The sequence below is a fragment of the Heterodontus francisci genome, chromosome 20 (genome assembly GCF_036365525.1).
Source record: "Heterodontus francisci isolate sHetFra1 chromosome 20, sHetFra1.hap1, whole genome shotgun sequence".
Taxonomy (NCBI): domain Eukaryota; kingdom Metazoa; phylum Chordata; class Chondrichthyes; order Heterodontiformes; family Heterodontidae; genus Heterodontus; species Heterodontus francisci.
This window is the reverse complement of record NC_090390.1, coordinates 59,703,727-59,728,433: the sequence shown is the minus strand read 5'-3', so window position 1 is coordinate 59,728,433 and position 24,707 is coordinate 59,703,727. Positions and strand designations below refer to the sequence as shown.

Sequence of the window (24,707 nt, the reverse complement as noted above, 5' to 3'; positions counted from 1 at the left end):
AATAGTACTGAAGACCTGTGCTCCAGAACTTGCCGCACCCCTAGCCAAGCTGTTCCAATACAGCTACAGCACTGGCATCTACCCAGCAATGTGGAAAATTGCCCAGGTATGTCCTGTACACAAAAAGCAGGACAAATCCAACCCAGCCAATTACCACCCCATCAGTCTACTCTGGATCATCAGTAAAGTGATGGAAGGTGTCATGGACAGTGCTATCAAGCGGCACTTGCTTAGCAATAACCTGCTCAGTGACGCTCAGTTTGGGTTCCACTAGGGCCACTCAGCTCCTGACCTCATTACAGCCTTGGTTCAAACATGGACAAAAGAGCTGAACTCCAGAGGTGAGGTGGGAGTGACTGCCCTTGAAGCCAAGACAGCATTTGACCGAGTATGTCATCAAGGAGCCCTAGCAAAACTGGAGTCAATGGGAATCAGGGGGAAAGCTCTCCGCTGATTGGAATCGTACCCGGCGCAAAGGAAGATGGTTGTGGTTGTTGGTCAATCATCTCAGCTCCAGGACATCACTGCAAGAGTTCCTCAGGGTAGTGTCCTAGGCCCAACCATCTTCAGCTGCTTCATCAATGACCTTCCTTCAATGATAAGGTCAGAAGTGGGAATGTTCGCTGATGATTGCACCATTCATGACACCTCAGATACTGAAGCAGTCCTTGTAGAAATGCAGCAAGACCTGGACAATATCCAGGCTTGGGCTGATAAGTGGCAAGCAACATTCGTGCCACACAAGTGCCAGGCAATGACCATCTCCAACAAGAGAAAATCTAACCATCTTCCCTTGACATTCAACGGCATTATGATGGCCGAATTCCCCCACGGTCAACATCCTGAACTGGAGTAGCCATATAAATACCGTGGCTACAAGAGCAAGTCAAAGGCTAGGAATCCTGCGGCGAGTAACTCACCTCCTGACTCCCCAAAGCCTGTCCACAAGGCACAGGTCAGGAGTGTGATGGTATACTCTCCACCTGCCTGGATGGGTGCAGCTCCAACAACACTCAAGAGGCTCGACACCATCCAGGACAAAGCAGCCTGCTTGATTGGCACACCCTCTACAAATATTCACTCCCTCCACCACTGATGCATAGTGGCAGCAGTGTGTACCATCTACAAGATGCAATGCAGCAACGCACCAAGGCTTCTCAGGCTGCACCTTCCAAACCCACGACCTCTGCCACCTAGAAGGACAAGGGCAGCAGATGCATAGGAACACCAGCACCTGCAAGTTCCCCTCCAAGCCACACACCATCCTGACTTGGACCTATATCACTGTTCCTTTACTGTCGCTGGGTCAAAATCCAGGAACTCCCTTCCTAATAGCACAATGGGTGTACCTACCCCATATGGACTGCAGCAGTTCAAGAAGGCAGCTCACCACTACTTCATCATGGGCAATTAGGGTTGGGCAATAAATTCTGGCCTGGCCACATCCCATAAAATGAATTTTAAAAAATCACATCCTCAGTACCACCCAAATCATTTCATCAGTTTGGGATTATGGAGGCAAATTGCATAGTGATTGGACATAGTTTAATTATTCTGCTTACAGAGGATTTTCTTTCATTTGAAATAATATTTTTCTTAAATGTTTTTAGATCCCGATCACCCTGTTCAGGAGCTTACCTATGATCTTCGTTGTCAGTGTGACGCAATCAGAGTCACTAAAACTGTTCGCCCTTTTAACATGGTGTGCAGTCCTGTCAATGAAAACTCTGCTGCTTTGATTGTCAGTGATGGCAGAGTGATGTTGTGGGAGCTGAAATCCAACCTATTGGGACCAAAACCTTATTACAGGTATCTTTTGTCTACTCTGTCCTGGAGAAATATAGCAGAAAATATCCAAACATGTACATTTCAATATGTTAATAGAGTAAAGTTATGTACTATGATTAAATATTAACCATCCAAGAATTACAAATTAATTTGTTTAAAAATACTGTTTCATATACGTTCGGTACTAAACAATTCATAGCATCATAGGAATTTCAGTACAAACTGAAGCAATTTTTACCTCTTCCAGTGTTAGATTCAGATGTCATTTCCTCACTGTTTCCCTGAAGCCTTTGATAATTTTCTTGATGTTTGTCTAATTCGCTCTTAAGTGTTGTGATTGACTGTTTCAGTAGCCACTTGTGGTAATGGTCTAATTTAACCTGTATGTTTCGAGTTATAGACTCTGTGCTAAAACTGATGAGTACAGTGACATCAATTCTACCAGTCTGATAATTGAACAATTAACTATCAATAGATTGTCCTTGTGATTGATGGTACTAATGCTCAGGTTATAAATGAAAGAAATAAAAACATTTTGGAAACTCACAAAGTTTGTATTGAGCTTTTAAATAGTTGTGAAACATCTTGAAACTTTTCAAAATTAATATTTTTTCATGATTTATTTATACTAAAATGTGACGTCTGGAGAATAGAATGGGTTTTCACTTGTGATGCCCAGTGACAACATCAAGCTAGGTAATACTTGTAGAGATAGAGTGAGGCTCCCTTTTATCTAGTGCCAACAATGTGCTTTAATGCCAATCTGAGAAAAAGCACTAATTATTCTTCTGGCTTCTCTGAGGCTACTGCTGCATTAGTTTTTTTTAAAATTCCCATGGGTGTTGTGAACTTGGCTCAAACCTTAATGCATAGCTGCTAACATTCTCATTCAGCTGCTTTGTTCCTGTAAAACCCAACAAATTAATATCGCTGTCTGCTGGAGTAGTACTGCACTGGCTCCAGTATTACTGGCACAGTCCCCCAAGGATACGTGCATCATGTGCTGCCCACAATAAGTTGCTAATTAGCATTGAACAGTGGGCAGCTGTGCACTGTGAATGTGTGCCTTCTAAGAAATGGGACATGGCCCAAACCTACTTCATGCAGGACCATTACAGCCAGCATAAAGTGCAGACCTAACTCATGAATCTGGACTTAATTTGAACCTGTGTCACAGTGGTAATCCAACACATCCCCCATACTTTATACAAAAACAAGAAATGCTGGAATCACTCAGCAGGTCTGGCAGCATCTGTGGAAAGAGAAGCAGAGTTAACGTTTCGGGTCAGTGACCCTTCTTCGGAACTGACAAATATTAGAAAAGTCACAGATTATAAGCAAGTGAAATACTTTATACTTTATAGATTTTAGTAGTGAAAACAACTTTCCCTTTGTAATATTTTTGAAAGTATCTCCTTATTTGTCACTTAGTTCACTTAGTTAGCTGACATATCTTCATTCTTTACCTCTACTTTCATGTCAGCCCTTGTGAATATATCATGCCTAAAGATATTGTAGTTTGTTATATTTAGTATTTTTTTATTTGTTTTATTGTTTGAGTTATTTGTTGCTGTTTTCAATTTGTAACAGTTACTCAAGTTCCACAGCCTCTCCTTTGTACTGTCCAGTTTCATTTTGTGGAATTCCAGTGGGCATCCAACAAAAGAAGCTTCCAGATCTCTCCTTGGATAACATGATAGGTAACTGTGTAATGCTATGGTCAGCTTTTATCTTATAACACACACACACCAGTGGATGCTGTTTTTCATGATTTCCTATTGATTCATTGGCGGTAAAATATGAAACATGGTTTGAAAAAGAGCGCACTTCACTTTAAGCCCTGATGATGCCTAAACTCTTCAATGACACCTAGAGAAGTTAAGTTTGTGCATGTGGTGGGGGAGGGTGGAAAGAGGGGTGCAGGGGGACTACTTTTAATATAAATCTGAGCTACATTATAAGAATCCACTTTACTGAATAGTTAAAGTTTGTTTGTTTTGCTGACTTCCTTTACCCTTTCCTGCTCTGTTTAGAGTCTCTGCATTCAGATGGGAAACAAAGGGTTACTGAATTGACATCAGCTATAAGATTTCCAGCAAGTGACTCATTAAGATATCATGCAGGTCATATATTTGGCAGTTTAGATTCTTAGTTGGTATTTTAGATGTAACAGGAGGCCATTCTTTAATTTTCTGTGGAGCCACTTGCTGGCAGTTACATAATTAAAGTCAGCAGAGCAGTTACTGAGTCCGGAAATATGAGTGTCCATGGCACAAACTTTCCTATGTTTTTCAAAAATTGTTTTTAAATTATTGAAGCAAGTACTTCATGCAGTTCTACTTTAAAATGCATTTTAATGAAATTACCAATAATCTTAAATGTTATACATAGATTATATATCTGTCTTGACACTCAGTTGTCCTTTCTTGCAATAGTATGGAAAGAAATAACATGCATTTATAGAGCGCTGCCACATTTTGCAATTTGTTTGTCTGCTTTTCCATAGAAAGGTTTTCAAGATGAGTTAACATTCAAAATATTGAGATTTTAAAGCAAATGGTAATCATACCAATTTAAAAAAATAATAGGTTATTAAAATATTGTTAAGGTCAATGAGGAGGGGTCGAAGGGCTTCCCTCTTTTCCCTCTCCTTGTTTGACCACAACAGGTTTAATTCTTAAAGTGGATGTACTGGCCAATTCAGTAGATGTTTGATTACTTACTTGCTATAATCATAACAAGAACCAATCGGACAGGTTTTCTTGAGTTAACAAAGAAAGTGGTTAACTTTATTGTACCTAAACCGAACTAATAAAAATAATAAACAACGCACCAACTTTCACTCACACATATACGCTGGAGGTTTATACACACACAAATAGCTTACTCAGTGGGAAATGGTGGACTGGTTGAGTTAGAGTTCATAGGGGGGAAAAAAGGGATATACAGTCTGTGGCGTTTGGTGAATCGGCTCGCTTCTAGCTGAATTCAGTGGTCCTGAGGTTTTTAGTTTGAAGAGGTAGATAATTGGTTTGGTGGGTCTCTTGGAGACAGTGATGTGGCTGATTTTCTGCAACAGAGTTCCTGATTGTAGCCGGAGAATGCAAAGGTGGTCAGTCGACCGGCAGGATTTGAAAGCTTACAAGCTGAATTGGAGAGAGAGAGAGAGACCCCCACTTTGGTCTGTACATGTCAGAGTCCAGTTGCTTCTCTCCTCTCCTGCAGAAAAATGCAAGCTTAAAACCACAAATAGGAGGGGCTTGTCACATTACAGTCACTCAGCGATTCAAAACATAGCAGTTAGCAGTATTTCTCTCTTGCTAAAAAGAAAAAGAACAAGCTCCTTTAAACTTCCTGGGACTTGGTTCTTGCTGGAACGTGAGCAGACATTTTGTCTCCCTCCTCACAAGCATTGCAGTGTCGGACACAGTGTTGCAAATTAGGTAGCCATCTTAAGCTGGCAGCAAAGTCATCCTTTTTAGCTGTCTTTTTAAAAAATATATATAAATTCAGATCTCCAGTCAATGGCTTAAAGAAAATTATCATTCAACCAAGTACATTGGCATAACAATATTAATGACCTAACTTGGTTATTTCCCATAGATAACTAATAAGAAATCAGTGACTGCCTTGAATCCATTATGTCAGTAAGTCTCTGGTTCCTCTCTCTCTATAAACAGGTGTGAGAGTAAAAGTAAGCAACTGAGATACAGGGAGTCAGGTTTTAAACAAAATGCTGAAAGACCAGTCAGGCCCAGCAAAGAACATAAGGTTAGAATGGGATAGTTAGAAGTAATTTTGTTCAGGTCAAGCAAAGCAAACCAATGATGTGGGAAAACATTACATGTTCATTATTTTGTCTTATGCAAAGAACATTTGACTTGATTGAATTAAGTGGATCTGATAACTTTGCACTTGCTCAGAAATAAAGGAGCTTAATGATTCATATCTGGCCTTCTCTCTCCAAGTGTTTGCTCAGTCCACCTACGAAGAGATTCAGGAAGCACCATGGAAAAGACATGAATATTCTATTCACATCACAAGGGGGATACCATTGTTACACATCTGGTTTACGTATCGTATTATGAGGTATTGCGTAGGATGGGTGCACCCTTAAAATTAAGCTGCTCAAACTACTTATGGGAGTGACTTAGCACTACTGCTTCCAAGAGGATATCTAAGGCAAGATCCTAAACTTGTAACAGATACCTTATCACCTAATATAGCCATGATAAATATTTTTGCATACGACAAGGTAATGAGGTCAATGGTCAGTTAATGTTTTTGATAATGTTGGTTGAGAGAAAAATGTTGACCAAAGAAGTACAAAGTGGAGTTCCCCAAGGTTCAGTACTAAGAACACAGCTGTTTTTAATATACATTAATGACGTGGACTTGGGGGTACAGGGCACAATTTCAGAACCCTTGGAAGTGTAGTAAATAATGAAGAATAGACTTCAAAGGGACATAGACTGGTGGAATGGGCAGACACGTGACAGATGAAGTTCAACGCAGAAAGTGTGAGGTGATACATTTTGGTTGGAAGAATAAGAGACGATACATGCTAAATGCAACAATTTTAAAGGAGGGAAGGAGACAGACACCTGGGGTGTCGGTGCACAAATCTCTAGAAGTGGCAGAACAGGTTAACAAAGCAGTTAATTAAAACATGGGATCCTGAACTTTATGAACAGTGACATCGAGTACAAAAGCCAGGAAGATATGCTAAACCTATAGAAAACACGTGTTCGGCCCCACCTGGAGTATTGTGTTCAGTTCTGGGCACCATACTTTAGAAAAGATGCGTAGGCATTGGAGAGGGTGCTAGAGTGAGTGATTTACTAGAATGATCCCAGGGATGAGAGATTACAGTTACATGGATAGACTAAAGAAGTGGAGTAGAGTTGTTCACAGAGCAGCGAAAGTAAAGAGCAGATTTGTTACATGTGTTTATTCTTTGTTAAGCCCTTCATGATTTTAGAGTAAATAAAGAGGAACTGTTTCCAGTGGCTGAAGGTCAATAAGGAATTTAAGGCTGTTTGGCAAAAGAACCAAAGGAGACATGAGGAAAAACTTTTTTACGCAATAAGTGGTTAGGATTTGGAATGCACCGCCTGATAGGATGTTGGATACAGAATCAATGGTTGCAGGAGAACAAAGTTGCAGGAATATAGGGAAAGAGCAGGGAACTGGGACGTACTGGATGGGGAAAGAGCAGCGGAGTGAGACTTAACTGATAGCTCTTTGAAATTGCTGCCTAAGATTGTACCCCTCGATTCCCCAGCCACGGGAAACAACCTCTCAGTGTCTATCTACCCTGACCTGCTGTGCTGTACGGCCACGATATTGGGGAACTGACTGCTCATCTGAACAGCACAGTATAATTATTAGTGCCCACCTGAATCATCTGAACATGCATAAGGGGTCTTTGTTATTCCAGCACTTCTTCATTACTGGCTGTTCTTCCTAGATTATGTGTATGAGTCCTAGAGTGTGGTTTGAACCCATAACCTTTTGGATCAGAGATAAGTGCATTACCAACTGGGCCAGTTTAGAACTGCCAGTTCGAAGTAGGTTAGAATGGATACATTGTGTAGAATGATCCCTAATGCAACATCATCATGTTCAATGCTTATGATATCATAACTATGACCGGAGTAATATGCAGTTCTGGCTAATCTCCAAGTTTGAATAATCCTTATTTCCTTTGACTGCCAAATATTTATCCAGTTCCCTCTTGAATTACCATCTGGCTCCACAACCTTCCCTGGGCAGTCTGTTCCCTTTTTTTATTTTTGTGTAAAGTAATTAAGTTCTTTCATGGGATGTGAGCATCACTGGCAAGGCCAGCAATTGTTGCCCATCCCTAATTGCTGTTGAGAAGGTGGTAGTGAGCCATCTTCTTGAACCACTGTAGTCAGTTGAGTATAGGTCCACCCTGCAGTGCTGGTAGGAAGGGAGTTCCAGGATTTTAACCCAGTGATAGTGAAGGAACGGCGATATAGTTCCAAGTCAGGATGGTGTGTGACTTGGAGGGGAACTTGCAGGTGGTGATGTTCCCATGCATCTGCTGCCCTTGTCCTTCTTGGTGGTAGAGGTTGCAAGTTTGGAAGGTGCTATCGAATGAGGCTTGCCAAGTTGCTGCAGTGCATTTTGTATATGATACGCTGCTGCCACTGTGTGCCGGTGTTGGAAGGAGTGAATGCTTAAGATGGTGGATGGGGTATCTATCAAGTGGGCTGCACTCCAGACTTGTTTTGTAGATGGTGAACAGACCTTGGGGTGTCAGCAGGTGAGTTACTGCTGCAGAGTTCCCAGCCTCTTACTTGCTCTTGTAACCACAGTATTTATATTCCAGTTACATTTCTGGTCAACGGTAACCTTCAGGATGTTGATGGTGGGGGTTGCAGCGATGGTAATGCCATTGAATGTCAAGGGGAGATGGTTAGATTCTCTCTTGGCGATGGTCATTGCCTGGCACTTGTGTAGTGTGAATGTTATTTGCCACTTATCAACCCAAGCCTGAATGGTGTCCAAGGTTTGTTGCCTGTGGCCACAGACTGCTTCATGATCAGAGAAGTCATAAATGGTACTGAACACTGCAATCATCAGCGAACATCCCCACTTCTGACTTTTTGATGGAGGGAAGGTCATTGATGAAGCAGCTGCAGATGGTTGGGCCTAGCACTCCACCCTGAGGAACCCCTGCAATGATGTCCTGGGAGTTAAATGTTTGGCCTCCAACAACCACATCCATCTTCCTTTTGTACCTAGGTATGACTCCAACCAGTGGAGTTTTCCCCCTGATTGACTTCAATTTTGTTCGGGTTGCTTGATGCTATACTCAGTTAACTGCTGCCTTGATGTCAAGGGCAGTCATTCTCACCTCACCTCTTGAATTCAGCTATTATGTCCATGGTTGGACCAAGGCTAATGAGGTCTGGAGCCGAGCAGCCCTGGTGGAACCCAAATTGAGCATTGGTGAGCAGGTTATTGCTGTGTAAGTGGTGCTTGATAGCACTGTCGATGACACCTTCCATCACTTTGCTGATTGAGATTAGACTGATGGGGCAGTAATTGGCTGGATTGGATTTGTCCTGCTTTTTGTGTGCACATAACCTGGGCAATTTTCCACATTGCTGGGTAGATGCCAGTGTCGTGGCTGTACTGGAACAGCTTGACTAAGGGCGCACCTAATTCTGTAGCCCAAGTCTTTAGTACTACTACCGGGATGTTGTCAGGGCCCATAGCCTTTGCAATATTCAGTGCCTTCAGCCATTTCTTGCTAACATTACCATCTGTCAATTTAGAAAAACATCCAACAATAATTAACCTTTAATTGATTTATTTATACTGCTTCCTCACAGGAAATGTTAAGGAAAAAGTCAGCTTAGCAGCTCCAGACCCCGAACTGTTTGTAAGCAATGTCACAGAAAATCAGCTGGCCATTTAAAATTTTCTTTTAATTGATTTAAGTTTATGTCCTCAAGTCCTACTTGCCTTAGAATCATATGCAGAATTGTGCACAGTTATTCCTGTTGGGGGCAGATGAGTATTGAATTGGAACAGTGAACTCCGTGTAACACTCTTCACAATGTCACTGAAGTAGAAAATGTCATGTAGCACAGTGCAGCAGTTATAGCAAACATCATCTTACCAGTAGTTGTTCACATATCTCACTTTAGGATACTGAGGGGTTATGGGATTGATACTTAGATCATATTTCATCTCTAAGTTAGTTTACTTTTCATAATTTATTAATCTAATCAATTTTTGGGCCACATTTTGTTACTTAGAAATAGCACTACACAAAATATGATACCGACAGATTAAGGTTTTCATTGTTTCAGGAAATGCAAAACCACACTTTTTCTGTGGCCACCTTTTAAAATGTTAGCGCTTGGGTGTATAGATCTTTATAGTTACATACCTAAGTGACAGTAAGAAACTTTGCATACTTGTATAAATTTCACACTGCCATTTTCCCCACTCAATTTATTCATTGGCATAAACTGATACCTTTTTTGAGTAAACAGAGTGATTCACATTTAAAAACTAAAGAAAACAGGGAACAAGAAATGGCCCATCAGCCCATCACGCCTTTCTCCTCCATAAACTATATTTAATCTTCCTTATGCAGTTTGCCCATTGAATGTCTGCCAGAAAAACTTTACAAACTTTCTTCGGTAAGAAAGTGAAACAGAAGAGCCTTTGGCAAATCTTGCAGCTCTCATTTGATCCTGACCAATTATTTTCCACAGATATTTCTTTGGTCCTCAGCTGCGCAGTAACCATTGTGCTGCTTTTAGATAGCTTTATACTTGCACTTGTTTTAGATTGGATTCCAGGAGACCAGTACCCATAAGCTAGCTCTGTTTTTAAAGAGTCCACGATTGTACCCCTAGGATAAAGGAGTGGAAATAGTAATATAAACCCTGAGAACCAGCACATGATCCCTGCATTCCTGGAATGCGACCCAATGAAGAATAAAACTAGCTGTGGTACATTTGATTCTCAGTCTACATTTCTGCCTATAACCTTCAATCCTCTTGATTCACAAGCCTCACGAGTGCTGTACAAGAATAGCTTGTTTTGATGTACCACATGTTTTATTCTCTCAATTTGTCTTTTTGATAGGACAAAGTATAGCGGTAGGCGAAGAGCAGCCTAGTGTTCCGTACCAACAGGAGGTTCAACTGAAGTTCCTACTGACTGGTTTGTTGTCAGGTCTCCCACTGCCACCATTTGTCATACGAATGTGTCCACCACTCACTACCAAGAACATAAAGAACTATCAACCTTTGTTGGCTGTGGGTGAGTACTTGATGTAGGGTTGATGTATGAGCCCATTGCTGATGTTACTTCAATCAATGATTCATTTGTTTCTCATCCATTGTAACTTTTATTTATTGTTTAAATATATTTAATTATTGCATATCGTGTATTTATAATGTATATCAATGTATTTGAGTTATTATGTTAAGATTAAGTAAACATTTCTGTTTGGGGGAAAAAAAAGTCCCATTTACAGTATTCAATAATTTCCTCTTTTTCACAAAATTCTTACTGCTGTAGCTGTATAAAAACAAAGATTGTATCAACTTTCATTATTTCATACAATATGTTTATTTCACTGAATTATTTTGTCAATCTGCGACCCCAAATCTGTCCTCCCTGTGCTCTCTATTATGACACAAGAGTGAGCAGCTTACTAGATGGTTATTGCTAAAATCCCAAATGTTTCAGGCTTAATTTTAAGAATAAAAAAAATTCTGGGTTTATTATTTGGACCAAGTTCTATTTCAAATGTCAATATTATTTTGTTTGAAAAATGCAATTAAGAATATTTTTTTAAGAAAGGTATTAATTTGATAATGCTATGTATAATTGTGTTTTTAAAATACATGTTCGAACTGTCTGCTGCTTGCATACATTGTACAGCTCAAACTCATTAAAATACAGTTGTCGTGACAAGTTGTAATGTGAGCTGAATAGATTTACATTGTAGGGTAATTCATTCTTAATACCCTTTATTGTGGAGCCCTTTAAGTCACCAAACCAGAATTAAGCTTCAGTTTTCTCCTGGTAATTTTCCTGTTCTCCCATTCCCTGCTTTTCTTTTTTAAGGCATCGGCAGCTTGTTGGGTACAGTCCTCAGCTCTGGTCACCCTGTGGTTGCTTGCCTAAGACTGTATTCATGTGTGGCTCTTGACATGAATATCAACAGGCTATTGGACCATGAGGGTCATCATGCCAATCCTCATCCTGTTCCCACCCAATGTCTGCACATCCAGACTTCTGGCATAGCTTGCTGGATAGCAATCAGTAGCAGGAATTCTGTTTTTTTTTTTTTGCTTCTCTAACCAGGGGGACTGAAGCCAATTGTAGCACCCTACTGCTCTCCCAACTGAGATCAACAATTGTAGCAGAGACTGGGAAACAAATGGGAATTCTTTGGCTTAGAAGGTCCCAGGTTTGATGTGATGTAGCTCATCCAGGCACTGGATAAACTTGCTGAGTCATCAACAAGATCCTGTGGATTAGTATTTCCAACCTTATAGAATTGATCATAACCACAATGATTATAAGAGTTGATATTCATTGGATATCACTGGGTTGTACTAGGTAAGTCAACATAGCCCATCTTTTGTCTCTGATCACTTAGTTGTCAACACAATTCTTATTTCTAAATAGTATCGATGGGGTTATTATTTCATTATTAAATGTATAAGAACATGTCCATCAGCTGTTTAATCATTGTGTATTTCAGGTACTAGCAATGGATCTGTGTTGGTTTATCATCTTACTAGCGGATTGATACACAAGGAACTAAGTATTCATTCCTGCGAAGTCAAGTAAGATTTTCAGTGTACAAATTCCTTGTATTAAGTTTTCTAAAGGAGTGCAAAAAATACACTTGTGTAGTATTAGCATCAGTATGAATGAACTGTGTGTTAGACACAGATTTAACAGGATTAGCATAAAAATGCAAAATTGACTCCCTGTTTTGAAAGGTGATCCTGTTTTTATTCCCTTAGAGAGTCAGCGTTGTTCCAGATTACTAGCTTTTCCAGTAAACATCTGTCTACTCATGTGCCTTGCTGCAAAAAAAAAAGTGGAACATTGAAATGCCATCAAAGGGAATGTAGCAGCAGCTGTTTTCCAAATTGCCAAACCTGCTTTTGCTTATGTAATTACTGCGAAAGCATGGCTGAAGTTGATGTCTTTGACATTTCGTAACTAACCACACCCATGTATGTTTGTTTGTTTGCATTAGTATAAATGCTCCAAGACCAATTTAAGATCGTTTGCCTAATCCACTGGTGACTTAGTAAGTGTATTGCTTTATGTAATACTCAGGCATAGAAACCAAGACTATGTTCAACTTGACCTGTTCTGAGCTACCCACTTTCCTCCATTAATCATTTCATTTGTACCACCATGAGGAGGCAACAGCTAGAAAATAGGTTTCTCTATAAAGGAAAAGAGGGAAAATAAAATAGGTAGTTATCTCAGGAGTGCACACATGCCTTTCCAAGCATTTCAGAGGGGCTTGGATAGAGGCTTCTCAGCAGGTTGCTGACCCTTTCTCTTGACCACATGATGCATGTTGTTATTGAGGAGGGGTAAAGAAGAAACATTTCTTCAGGGAAAAGCTCGTCCTCTATTATTTAAAAACAAAATTCACAGGCAAATATAATTAACATGATTATGCTGTTAGAACAGCCTAATGGCAAACCATCTGGTGTGATGATTACATATAATGCCTAAATGAGAGTTTAGATATATTCAGGAAATTACTGCAGAAAATACAGCAAGCTGTATGCTAACTTTTTAAGAGGAGAATGACCAATGGAACTTTAAAAATACATATGATAAGTAGCTTGCAGCTTTTTTTGTAACTTAGAGTCTTAAGTTGATCCAAGTGTAAATATGTCAAGCTGTGAGAAAAGGATAATGAACCTTAAGGTGTACAATCTAGAAAAATGAAGTTTAAGGGGAATCTCATTAAGGATTATAAAGTATTAAATGGCATAGATTAGGTGAATGTGGAATATTCAAGTTATCAGGCCAGTAGGACTTGAGGACATAAATTTAAATCAATTAAAAGTAAATTTTAAGTGGCCAGCTGATTTTCTGTGACATTGCTTATAAACAGTTTGGGGTCTGGTGCTGCTAACCTTACTTTTTGCTTAAGGACATTTCCTGTGAGGAAGCAGTATAAATAAATCATATGGCCAATCAAAGGTTAATTATTGGATATTTTTCTAAATTGACAGATGTTTGGTTTTTTCCTTGTTATCTCAATACTTTTTAATTAGGTTTCTTTCTTTTTCGGTACTTCTCTTTTCTATGCAGTCTGTCTCTCTCCACTTTAAATTTTACTGAGCAAAATAAACATTAGGACATATACATTAGAAGCTGAAGTACCACAACCAAACTTTAAAAATATATTAAACTATGGATTTTTTCTTGTAATGGAAAAAATTGACATTGCACAAATAAAGGGCCAAGAACAGTTATGACTTAATATACAATCAAAAACTTTGTTACACCTCATTAATAAGGTGTAACATTTTCTGGTGCTTTTAACAGCAATATTACAGTGTAAAAAGGGAAGTTCTTGTCAGATCAGTGCTAACTAAAGATTGCCATCTGCAGAAACTTCCAAAAGCGGAGGAGCAGAGAATCAGTAACTTCTGAATTTTCACATTTAAGTACACATGCTAGAAGTAGGAGTAAGTTTCACAAGGTAATGCTGGCAAACGCTGACAATTCTGCCAATGTTACATCTGCAAAATCTAGGCCATTACTTCCTAGCCAATTGTAAAATGTACATGTAAGCTGTTATTTGGCTTTTAGTGCAAAAAAAATTTTGCTGGGTGCTGTGACTATATTATGTTGCAGTTACCTCATTTGATGATGATCCTATGAAGCGCCTTGAGATGTTTTGCTATGCTCAACATGCTATATAAATGCAAGTTGTTGTCATGTCAAAAATGCTCTAACTGCCGCATAATAGGTTAATGCAATAGGTTGCTAACTTCAGTATCTTCAGGACAGCTGAGCTTGTTACTGTGTTTCTAATGTTGCTTTATGCTAAGATTGAGATTAATTTCAAATTAGTAGTTTAAATCTTTGCTTTTGAACATCCTATAGGGGCATTGAGTGGGCAAGCCTAGCCAGTTTTCTTTCTTTTGCCACCTCAACACCAAACAACCTGGGATTAGTGCGGAATGAACTACAACTGGTTGATCTACCAACAGGTCAGGAGAACAGAATATACTGCTGACTGATGCTATGCACAGCTGAAATTTCATGATGAACGAACAGTTAGTCCTTGAATTATTCATAGGCTTGACAAACGTAGTCATTCTTTGAAGAAATGTACAGAATTGAAGGATCTTGATGTAGAAACGCATTGCTTAATGTGAGATTATATGATCTGTTCCTTTTAATTGCAAACTAAACTTTTCAGCTTTTTAACCAACACTAATTAATCATCTAGTGTGTTATGAATTTGTAACTTTCTCTGAAATAATTTGAATTTACTCTTGTGTTTAGAGTTTTATGTCTCTATTCATGCACCTTTTCATGGCTCAGAGAACCTGATGGCTGCTTACAAGTGTAAAGGATGGGATTATCAGTAGACTGAACTTCAATGTAGTTGTGTCAGAATATATATCTTTCCATTTTGGGATTATATATCCTTGATTCCTTGGTTTATGAAAGGATCATTAAGACATATAGGCAGTTTGTTGTCAGGTCCCCCTGGAGCCCACCTTGCCCATCCCCACCCCTTCCCTCTGCTGTGCCTCACTCCTTTGCCCCTCTCCCTCTCTTCACCATTCCTCAATTTCCTCTTTTTCTACACTTTTCTCATGTGTCCTGCCTTTTCTTCTTTCCTACTCCTTTTCCTTCTTGCCCACCATAATGCCCTCCACTTACCCTTCCCCTGTCTCCAACTGCCTGGTTCCAATTATCACCCCAGCCTTCAGATATATTTGACCTGAATGCTTCACTGGTCTTAACCACCCCTGTGAAATGCCACAGGCGGTTGACTTATATATTCAAAGAATGATGACTGCAATTAGATCCAAGAAGTCTTTTTGTTACGGCCGACTGCTCCAGTCACAGCCCCCATTCAAAATATACAATTCTGATTGTGGTGGGAGAAATGCACTGTTAATTCAATCCCGTCCTTCCACAGATTGTCTAACATATCATTTTAAACTTTCCAAATTATAGAAAGACCCAGCCAAATTGTACCATCTATTAACCCCTGAATGAGGCTAACCAAACCAGCTGTCTTTAAATCAGCAGATTAACTGTTTAATTCGAAAAACTAAATTCTTAAACACTACTAATATATAAACAAGATTTAAAATAGAAAAAAATTAGAGTTGTTACAGATTTATGCTCCCTCCAGATGTGGAACAGTCCAAGGTTGCTTGAAATCCTCACAGCCGTCTCTTGGGGGAAAGAAAGATTCTTCAACTTGCCAACGGGTGCAGCTCCAACAACACTCAAGAAGCTCGACACCATCCAGGACAAAGCAGCCCGCTTGATTGGCACCCCATCTACAAACATTCACTCCCTCCACCACCGACGCACAGTGGCAACAGTGTGTACCATCTACAAGATGCACTGCAGCAATGCACCAAGGCTCCTCAGACATCATCTTCCAAACCCGCGACCTCTACCAACTAGAAGGATAAGGGCAGCAAATACATGGGAACACCACCACCTGCAAGTTCCCCTCCAAATCACACACCATCCTGACTTGGAACTATATCGCCATTCCTTCACTGTCGCTGGGTCAAAATCGTGAAACTCCCTTCCGAACAGCACTGTGGGTGTACCTACCCCAAATGGACTGCAGCGATTCAAGAGGCAGCTCACCTCCACCTTCTCAGGGGCAATTGGGGATGGGCAATAAATGCTGGCCTGGCCAGTAACGCCCACATCCCATGAATGAATTAAAAAAAAAAGAACAGTCTGTAGTCAAATTCAGAAGTTGAAGTTGATGCTTTCCTTCCTGAGCGACGAATTTTAACAATTAAAAACTTGCAAACGCTTTTTAATGAATGAATTTGGCTTTACAATTTTTGAGGGATGTATTCTCATTCTCTATTCTTTGGCCTCCTTATCTCGAGAGACAATGGGTAAGCGCCTGGAGGTGGTCAGTGGTGTGTGGAGCAGCGCCTGGAGTGGCTATAAAGGCCAATTCTAGAGTGACAGGCTCTTCCACAGGTTCTGCAGAAAAATTTGTTTGTCGGGGCTGTTACACAGTTGGCTCTCCCCTTGCGCTTCTGTCTTTTTTCCTGCCAACTGCTAAGTCTCTTCGACATGCCACACTTTAGCCCCGCCGTTATGGCTGCCCACCAGCTCTGGCGAACGCTGGCAGCTGACTCCCACGACTTGTGATCAATGTCACAGGACTTCATGTCGCGTTTGCAGACGTCTTTAAAGCGGAGACATGGACGGCCGGTGGGTCTGATACCAGTGATGAACTCGCTGTACAATGTGTCCTTGGGGATCCTGCCATCTTCCATGCGGCTCACATGGCCAAGCCATCTCAAGCGCCACTGACTCAGTAGTGTGTATAAACTGGGGATGTTGGCCGCCTCGAGGACTTCAGTGTTGGAGATATGGTCCTGCCACCTGATGCCAAGGATTCTCCGGAGGCAGCGAAGATGGAATGAATTGAGATGTCGCTCTTGGCTGACATACGTTGTCCAGGCCTCGCTGCCATAGAGCAAGGTACTGAGGACACAGGCTTGATGCACTCGGACTTTTGTGTTCCGTGTAAGATTGTCTCAATCTAACTTCCCTTCCTTCAGTTTAAATTATAAGAGATCTCTGTTCCGTTCCTGCTGGCCCCAGCTGCCTGTCTCTGTCTGAGTTAGAACAGTCTGTTTCTCCTACAAAGCCAGTTCAAAATTAAATTGTAACAATATATCTCTCGATCTCTGGTCACGATTGGCTGTAGTTTGGGCAACGAGAATGTATTGTTTGACTCTCAGTCTCTGGCTGTATCCCGAGGCAACGAGAATGCATTCTTTGACTCAGTTTTTAGAGCTTGCTGTCTTAAAGCAGTACTGCTCCCTTTCCAGCCTCAAAGGCACGCCGCATTCTTCCCCAAAAAAACCCTACAGGATCATAACACTTCATATAAGTTGTATTCTATTCCAGCTAATTTTTGCTATTGCATTTTACCTATGGAACTGACGAGACATGCTGAAAACATTTTTAAAATATATTTTGCTTCTTTCAGCAATGCTGGAGAATTTATATTGCAGAAAAAAGCAGACTGTTGGAGCCTAGGCATATGTTTTTTTTTCCAGGCAGAGGAGTAAAATTTCTTTCCCTGTAGTATTAATCATTTTAATGAAATGAGGGCTCAATGTTTAACATGCCGAATAGCCCTGAAGAGATAAAAGAAAATGCTAATGGAATATATTTGAAATAATCTGAGTGGTTTTCACCATATAAGAAAATATCTTTACTGTATCTATGAAATATATTATAGATAGTCCAGTAGGTTAATGTAATAGAAATTTATTAAGCATTGTTGTATTGAAACATCAATGAGTTTCATGATGCTGATAAAGTGGGTAAGTGGATCTGAGTCCACGAAAAGATCAGCCATGATCTTATTGAATGGCGGAGCAGGCTCGAGGGGCCGGACGGCCTACTCCTGCTCCTAGTTCTTATGATCTATAAAGTGCTTCCGGATTTACAGAGCTATTGCAACTTAATGCATTTTTGTGTATCTGGATTGAAAATGGGAGATTTTCCAATTTATAAACTGTTTTTTCATATTCTAGAAAAGTTTTTTTTTAATTCAAAAGTTACATTTCTAAAATAGTTACACCAATCAAGTAGTTCATTGATATAAATTGGATATTAGTCTTCTGTTTATATTGCATACTGATTTTTCTTCAAACTACAGTATTTCATGTTTTCAATGCAAATTTGATGCACATTCTGATCATGCCCTGTATTCATCTGTTCTGGATGGTGGTCAGGAGTTCATACACTGAAAGTACGACTGCTGCTCTAAATGACACGGCAACAGCCATGTTTGAAGTTCAATGTGGGTCTAAATTAAAATGTACGGTGATCCTTTAACATAACGGGTGGCACAGTGGTTAGCACCGCAGCCTCACAGCTCCAGGGACCTGGGTTCGATTCTGGGTACTGTCTGTGCGGAGTTTGCAAGTTCTCCCTGTGACTGCATGGGTTTTCACCAGGTGCTCCGGTTTCCTCCCACAGCCAAAGACTTGCAGGTTGATAGGGAAATTGGCCATTGTAAATTGCCCCTAGTGTAGGTAGGTGGTTGGGATTACTGCAGGGTTAGTATAAATGGGTGGTTGTTGGTTGGCACAGACTTGGTGGGCCGAAGGGCCTGTTTCAGTGCTGTATCTCCCACAAGTCGTGGGAGTCAGTTGCCAGCATTCGCCAGAGCTGGCGGGCAGCCATAAAGACAGGGCTAAATTGTGGCGAGTCGAAGAGACTTAGTAGTTGGCAGGAAAAAAGACAGAGGCGCAAGGGGAGAGCCAACTGTGCAACAGCCCCAACAAACAAATTTCTCTGCAGCACCTGTGGAAGAGCCTGTCACTCCAGAATTGGCCTTTATAGCCACTCCAGGCGCTGCTTCACAAACCACTGACCACCTCCAGGCGCGTATCCATTGTCTCTCGAGATAAGGAGGCCCAAAAGAATCTCTAAATATATAAAAATAAACTGAAACGTGAATGCTTTGACTGATTTGGGTGTCTTGCAACTTTCCTAAACTTTTTTTAAAACACTAGCAAAAGGCCAAGAAGTATTATGATATAATGTTAGTTATACCTCAGGGTCTATGTGTATAAATCGTCGAAGGTGGTAGGGCAGGTTGAGAAAGCAGTTAATGAGGCATATGGGATCCTAGGCTTTTCTGAATGGAGGCATAGAGTACAAAAGCAAGAAGTTTATGGTGAACCTTTATAAAATACTGGTTCGGCCTCAAGTGGAGTATTGTGTCCAATTCTGGGCACCACACTTTAGGAAGGATGTGAAGGCATTGGAGTGGTGCAGAAAAGGTTTATGAGAATGGTTCAGTGGATGAAGGACTTCAGTTGTGTCAGTAGATTGGTAAAGCTGTGGTTCTCTTTAGAGAAGAGAAGGTTGAAAGGGGATTGATAGGGGTGCTCAAAATCATGAGGGATCTGGACAGAGTAGATTGAGAGAAACTTCCCATTAGCAGAAGGGTCAAGAACTAGAGATAACCAATTTAAGGTGATAGGCAAAAGAAACACAGACAGCATGAGGAAAAGGTTTTTCATGCAGCGAATAGTTAGGATCTGGAATAAACCGCCTGAGAGTGTGGTGGAGGCAAATTCAATTGTGGCTTTCAAAAGGGAATTGGATAATTATCAAGAGAAAAAGTTTGTAGGCGGGTGGGACGAGCTGGGTAGCTCATTCAGAGAGCCAGCATGGAGAAGATGGGCCAAATGTCAGCCTCCAGTGCTGTTACTATTCTATGATTGTAACTAATTTGAACACCGTGTATTGTTTTTTGTTGCACTTGCCTCAGCAGTGCTGCCAGCAGTAGCTTTGATCTTGGGAGTAACACTAAGCTGAAAGAAGCCCATCTGGTTCACTAATGTCCTTTAGGGAAGGAAGTCTGCCGTCCTTACCTGGTCTGATTTGTATGTGACTCCAGACGCACGGCAATGTGGTTGACTCTTAGCTGCTCTCTGAAATGGCCTAGCAAACCACTCAGTTATACCAAACCACAAGAGAAAAGTTTAAAAGGAATGAAACCAGACAGACCACCCGGCATTGACCTAGGCATTGGAGATGACAACAGCATGCCCAGCCCTGTTGACCCTGCAAAGTCCTCCTGACTAACATCTGGTGGCTTGTGCCACAATTGTGAGAGCTGTCCCACAGACTAGTCGAGCAACAGCCTGACATAGTCATACTCATGGAATCATACCTAACAATGTCCCAGACACCATCAGCACCATCCTGTGTATGTCCTGCCCCACCGACAGGCCAGACCCACCAGAGGTGGCAGCCCAATGGTATACAGTCAGGAGGGAGTTGCCCTGGGACTCCTCAACGTTAACTCCGGACCCCATGATGTTTCATGGCATCAGGTCAAACACGGGCAAGGAAACCTCCTGCTGATTACCACCTACCACCACCCCGCCTCGACTGACGAATCAATACTCCACGTTGAACACCATTTGGAAGAAGCAGTGAGGGTGGCAAGGGCACAGAATGTACTCTGTGTGGGGGTCTTCAATGCCCATCACCAAGAGTGGCATGGCAACACCATTACTGACCGAGCTGGCCGAGTTCTAAATGACATAGCTGCTAGACTGGGTCTGCGGCAGGTGGTGAGGGAGACAACAAGATGGAAAAACTTAACTTGACTTCGTCCTCACCAATCTACCTGTCACAGATGCATCTGTCCATGACAGTATTGGTAGGAGACCTTGTGGAGACGAAGCCCCTTCTTCACATTGAGGATACCCTCCATTGTGTTGTGTGGAACTACCACTGTGCTAAATGGGATAGATTTCGAACCGATCTAGCAACTCAAAACTGGGCATCCATGAGGCGCCGTGGGCCATCAACAGCAGCAGAATTGCATTCAACCACAATCTGTAACCTTATGGCCCAGAATATCCCTCACTCTGCCATTACCATCAAGCTGGGGGATCAACCCTGGTTCAACGAAGAATGCAGGAGGGCATGCCAAAAGCAGCACCAGGTATACTTAAAAATGATGTCAACCTGGTGAAGCAACAATACAAGACTACATGCATGCCAAACAGCGGAAGCAGTATGCGATAGAGCTAAATGATCCCATAACCAGTGGATCAGATCTAAACTCTGCAGTCCTGCCACATCCAGTCAGGAATGGTGGTGGACAATTAAACAACTAACAGGAGGAGGAAGCTCCACAGATATTCCCATCCTCAATGATGGGGGAAGCCCAGCACATTTTTAAAAATTCATTCATGTGATGTGGGCGTCGCTGGCTAGGCCAGCATTTATTGCCCATCCCTAATTGCTCTTGAAAAGGTGGTGGTGAGCTGCCTTCTTGAACCACTGCAGTCAATGTGAGGTAGGTACACCCACAGTGCTGTTAGGAAGGGAGTTCTAGTATTTTAACCCAGCAACAGTGAAGGAACAGCAATTATAGTTCCAAGTCAGGATCGTGTGTGACTTGGAGGGGGAACTTGCAGGTGGTGGTGTTCCCATGCATTTGCTGCCCTTGTCCTAATAGTTGGTAGAGGTCGCGGGTTTGGAAGATGCTGTCTAAGGAGCCTTGGTGTGTTGCTGCAGTGCATCTTGTAGATGGTAATCACTGCTGTCACTGCATCAGTGCAAAAGACAAGGCTGAAGCATTTGCGATAATCTTCAGCCAGAAATGCCAAGTGGATGATCCATCTCAGCCTCTTCCTGAGGTCCCCAGCATCACAAATCCCAGTCTTCAGCCAATCCAATTCACTCCACATGATATCAAGAAATGGCTGAAGGCACTGGATACTGCAAAGGCTATGGGCCCTGACAGCATTCCCGCAATAGTACTGAAGACTTGTGCTCCAGAACTGGCCACGCCCCTAGACAAGCTGTTCCAGTACAGCTGCAACACTAGCATCTATCTGACAATGTGGAAAATTGCCTAGATATGTGCTATACACAAAAAGGACAAATCCAACCCGGCCAATTACTGTCCCATCAGTCTACTCTCTAACATCAGCAAAGTGATGGAAGGTGTCGTCGTCAGTGCTGTCATGCAGCACTTACTCAGCAATAATTTTCTCAGTTTGGGTTCTGCCAACTCCTGACCTCATTACAGCCTTGGTCCGAACATGAACAAAAGAACTCGAGGTGAAGTGAGAATGACTGCTCTTCACATCAAGCCAGCATTTGACCGAGTGTGGCTTCAAGGAGCCCTAGCAAAACTGCAGTCAATGGGAATAGGGGGAAAACTCTTCCTAGCCATAACTAGCACAATGGAAGATGGTTGTGGTTGTTGGAGGTCAGTCATCGCAGTCCCTGGACGTCACTGCAAGTGTTCTTCAGGATAATGACCTAGGCTCAACCATCTTCAGCTGTTTCATCAATGACTTTCCCTGCACCTTTAAGTCAGAAGTGGAATGTTGGCTGATGATTGCACAATGTCCACCATTCGCAACTCCTCAGATACTGAAGCAGTCCGTGTCCATATGCAGCAAGACCTGGACAACATGCAGGCTTGGGTTGATAAGTGTCAAGTTGCATTTGTGCCACACAAGTGCCAGGCATTGATCATCTCCAACAAGAGAGAATCTATCCATTTCCCCTTGACATTCAATTACATTACCATCACTGAATCCCCCACTATCAACATCCTGGGGGGGTTACCATTGACCAGAAACTGGACTGGACCAACCACATAAATGCTGTGGCTACAAGAGCAGGTCAGAGGCTGGGAATTCTGCAGCGAGTAACTCACCTCCTGATTCCCCAAAGCCAGTCCACCAGCTACAAAGCACAAGTCAGGAGTGTGATGGAATACTGTCCACTTGCCTGGATGAGTGCAGCTGCAACAACACTGAAGAAACTCAACACCATCCAGGACAAAGCAACCCACCTGATTGACACCCCACCCACCATCTTCAACATCCACTCCCTCCATCATCGATGCACAGTGGCAGCAGTGTGTACCATCTACAAGATACACTGCAGCAACTCAGCAAGGATCCTTCGACAGCACCTTTCAAACCTTTGACCTAAAGTGTGGTTACTCGACCCTGACCCGACCAGACCCGATGACTTGTTGGGTTCAGGTCAGGTCTCTCTTCCGGGTCCAGCATTCGGGCTCGGGTTGGGTCGGGCTGGACCTGGACAATGCTGCCTTGCTCTGGGAAGTAATCTTCAAATGAACATTCAGGATGTCAAGACGGGAAATGTGCAGTCTGCAGCAAAGTCTGGCAACCTGACTACATATGCAGGTCAGGTGGGGCATTTAAAAAAATTAAAGGGCTCTGGCCTGGGTCGGGTTCAGATTGGCTGTTGTTGGGTCAGGCATGGGTTGGGTTTTAATTTTATACCAGAGCTAGGCTTTACAGCGACCTCTACCATCTAGAAGGACAAGGACAGCCGATGTACAGGAACACCACCAGCTGCAAGTTTGCCTGCAAGCCGCACACCATCCTGACTTGGAACTATATCGCCATTCCTTCACTGTCGCTGGGTCAGAATCCTGGACTCTATTCCTAACAGCACTGTTGGTGTACCTACACCCCAAGGGACTGCAGTGGTTCAAGAAGGCAGCTCACCACCTTCTAAAGGGAAATTAGAGATGGGCAATAAATGCTGGTCTAGCCAGCAATGCCCACTTCCTGTAAAAGAATTGTTTAAAAAAGCCACACGACTTATTGAAGAGAAGCAAGCAGTGAACTGCATAAATAGCTACCCTTAGTTCTACCATCTGCTCTTATTTCTGAGCATGTAGCAATGTATCTTTTAACTTGGTAGCTTTGTATAGAAACTTTACTAGCCTCTTGAAAGATTCACAAACAGAAAATTGTTACTGTGACTTTCAATAGCTGCTTTTTTGGTGTTGCTGCCAGTGCTGTAGGACTTCACTATACTCTAAATGGGGTGCTTTCTAGAGCATTGACAGCAATATCGAACTGCTCCATATATAAGGTGTTCAATAATATAAATCTGACATAAAAAGAAGCATTGTAAGCAAGGCAATATTAAAAAGCCTAATAAGTTAAAGTGCAAGGAGTGTTTTTTTAAAACTGAGTCGGTGTTTGTAAATGTGCTTATGTACTAAATCAATCGATAGGAATGCTATTATCTTGTTAACTTCTTGGTGCAAGAATATTATCCGAAATTGGGAGTACAATGGTGTAAAATGTATGTATGGCTAGAATTTTACATAGGAGCTGGCTGGCGGGGTGGAGGGGCTGTAAAATTGAGTGGGGTGGGGTGGGGGGGGGGCCCTCCTGATCGGGCACCCTGTGCCCCACGGAGGACCCCCCTCCCCCACGGTCCAACCGTCCCTCACTACTCAGCACTCTTTCCCTCCCCCAACCGCGCCCCATGCCTCAACGGGGCCCAGCCGATTATCCCAAACGAGGCTCCAGAGACTTACCTTTTTGCCAGGCTGGCGTCCACGATCCTGCTGTGGCTGAGTGCAGTCCCTACAGTGGCCACCGCTCCCGGTGGCGCTGCTGGGACTGAGAGCCTCTGGCCCGTGGATTGGCCGGCAGCTCCATTAGGCGGGACTTACTGCATCAGAGGAGCAGAAGTCCCGCCCGAGGTCAATTAAGGTCCTGAGAGCATAAAATCTGGGCATGGCTCCCCATGCCCGGTGGAGGCAGGCTCGCCCCTGACTTTTTGGTCGGTGGGCGGGG

At 42.2% G+C, this 24,707-nt stretch overlaps 1 protein-coding gene across 3 annotated transcripts in view; it reads left to right on the top strand.

The window, feature by feature from the left end:
• Positions 1-24,707, top strand: part of wdr11 (WD repeat domain 11) — a 116,814-nt gene that overhangs the window by 38,073 nt on the left and 54,034 nt on the right. For all 3 annotated transcript variants that reach the window (XR_010977062.1, XM_068052888.1, XM_068052890.1), the window contains exons 8-12: positions 1,611-1,809; positions 3,379-3,488; positions 10,426-10,602; positions 12,059-12,143; positions 14,449-14,555. Coding sequence is in view for 2 of the 3 variants with exons in the window: in XM_068052888.1 (XP_067908989.1) it covers positions 1,611-1,809; positions 3,379-3,488; positions 10,426-10,602; positions 12,059-12,143; positions 14,449-14,555 (678 nt within the window). In the remaining variant the exon portion in view is untranslated. The remainder of the gene's footprint in view (positions 1-1,610; positions 1,810-3,378; positions 3,489-10,425; positions 10,603-12,058; positions 12,144-14,448; positions 14,556-24,707) is intronic.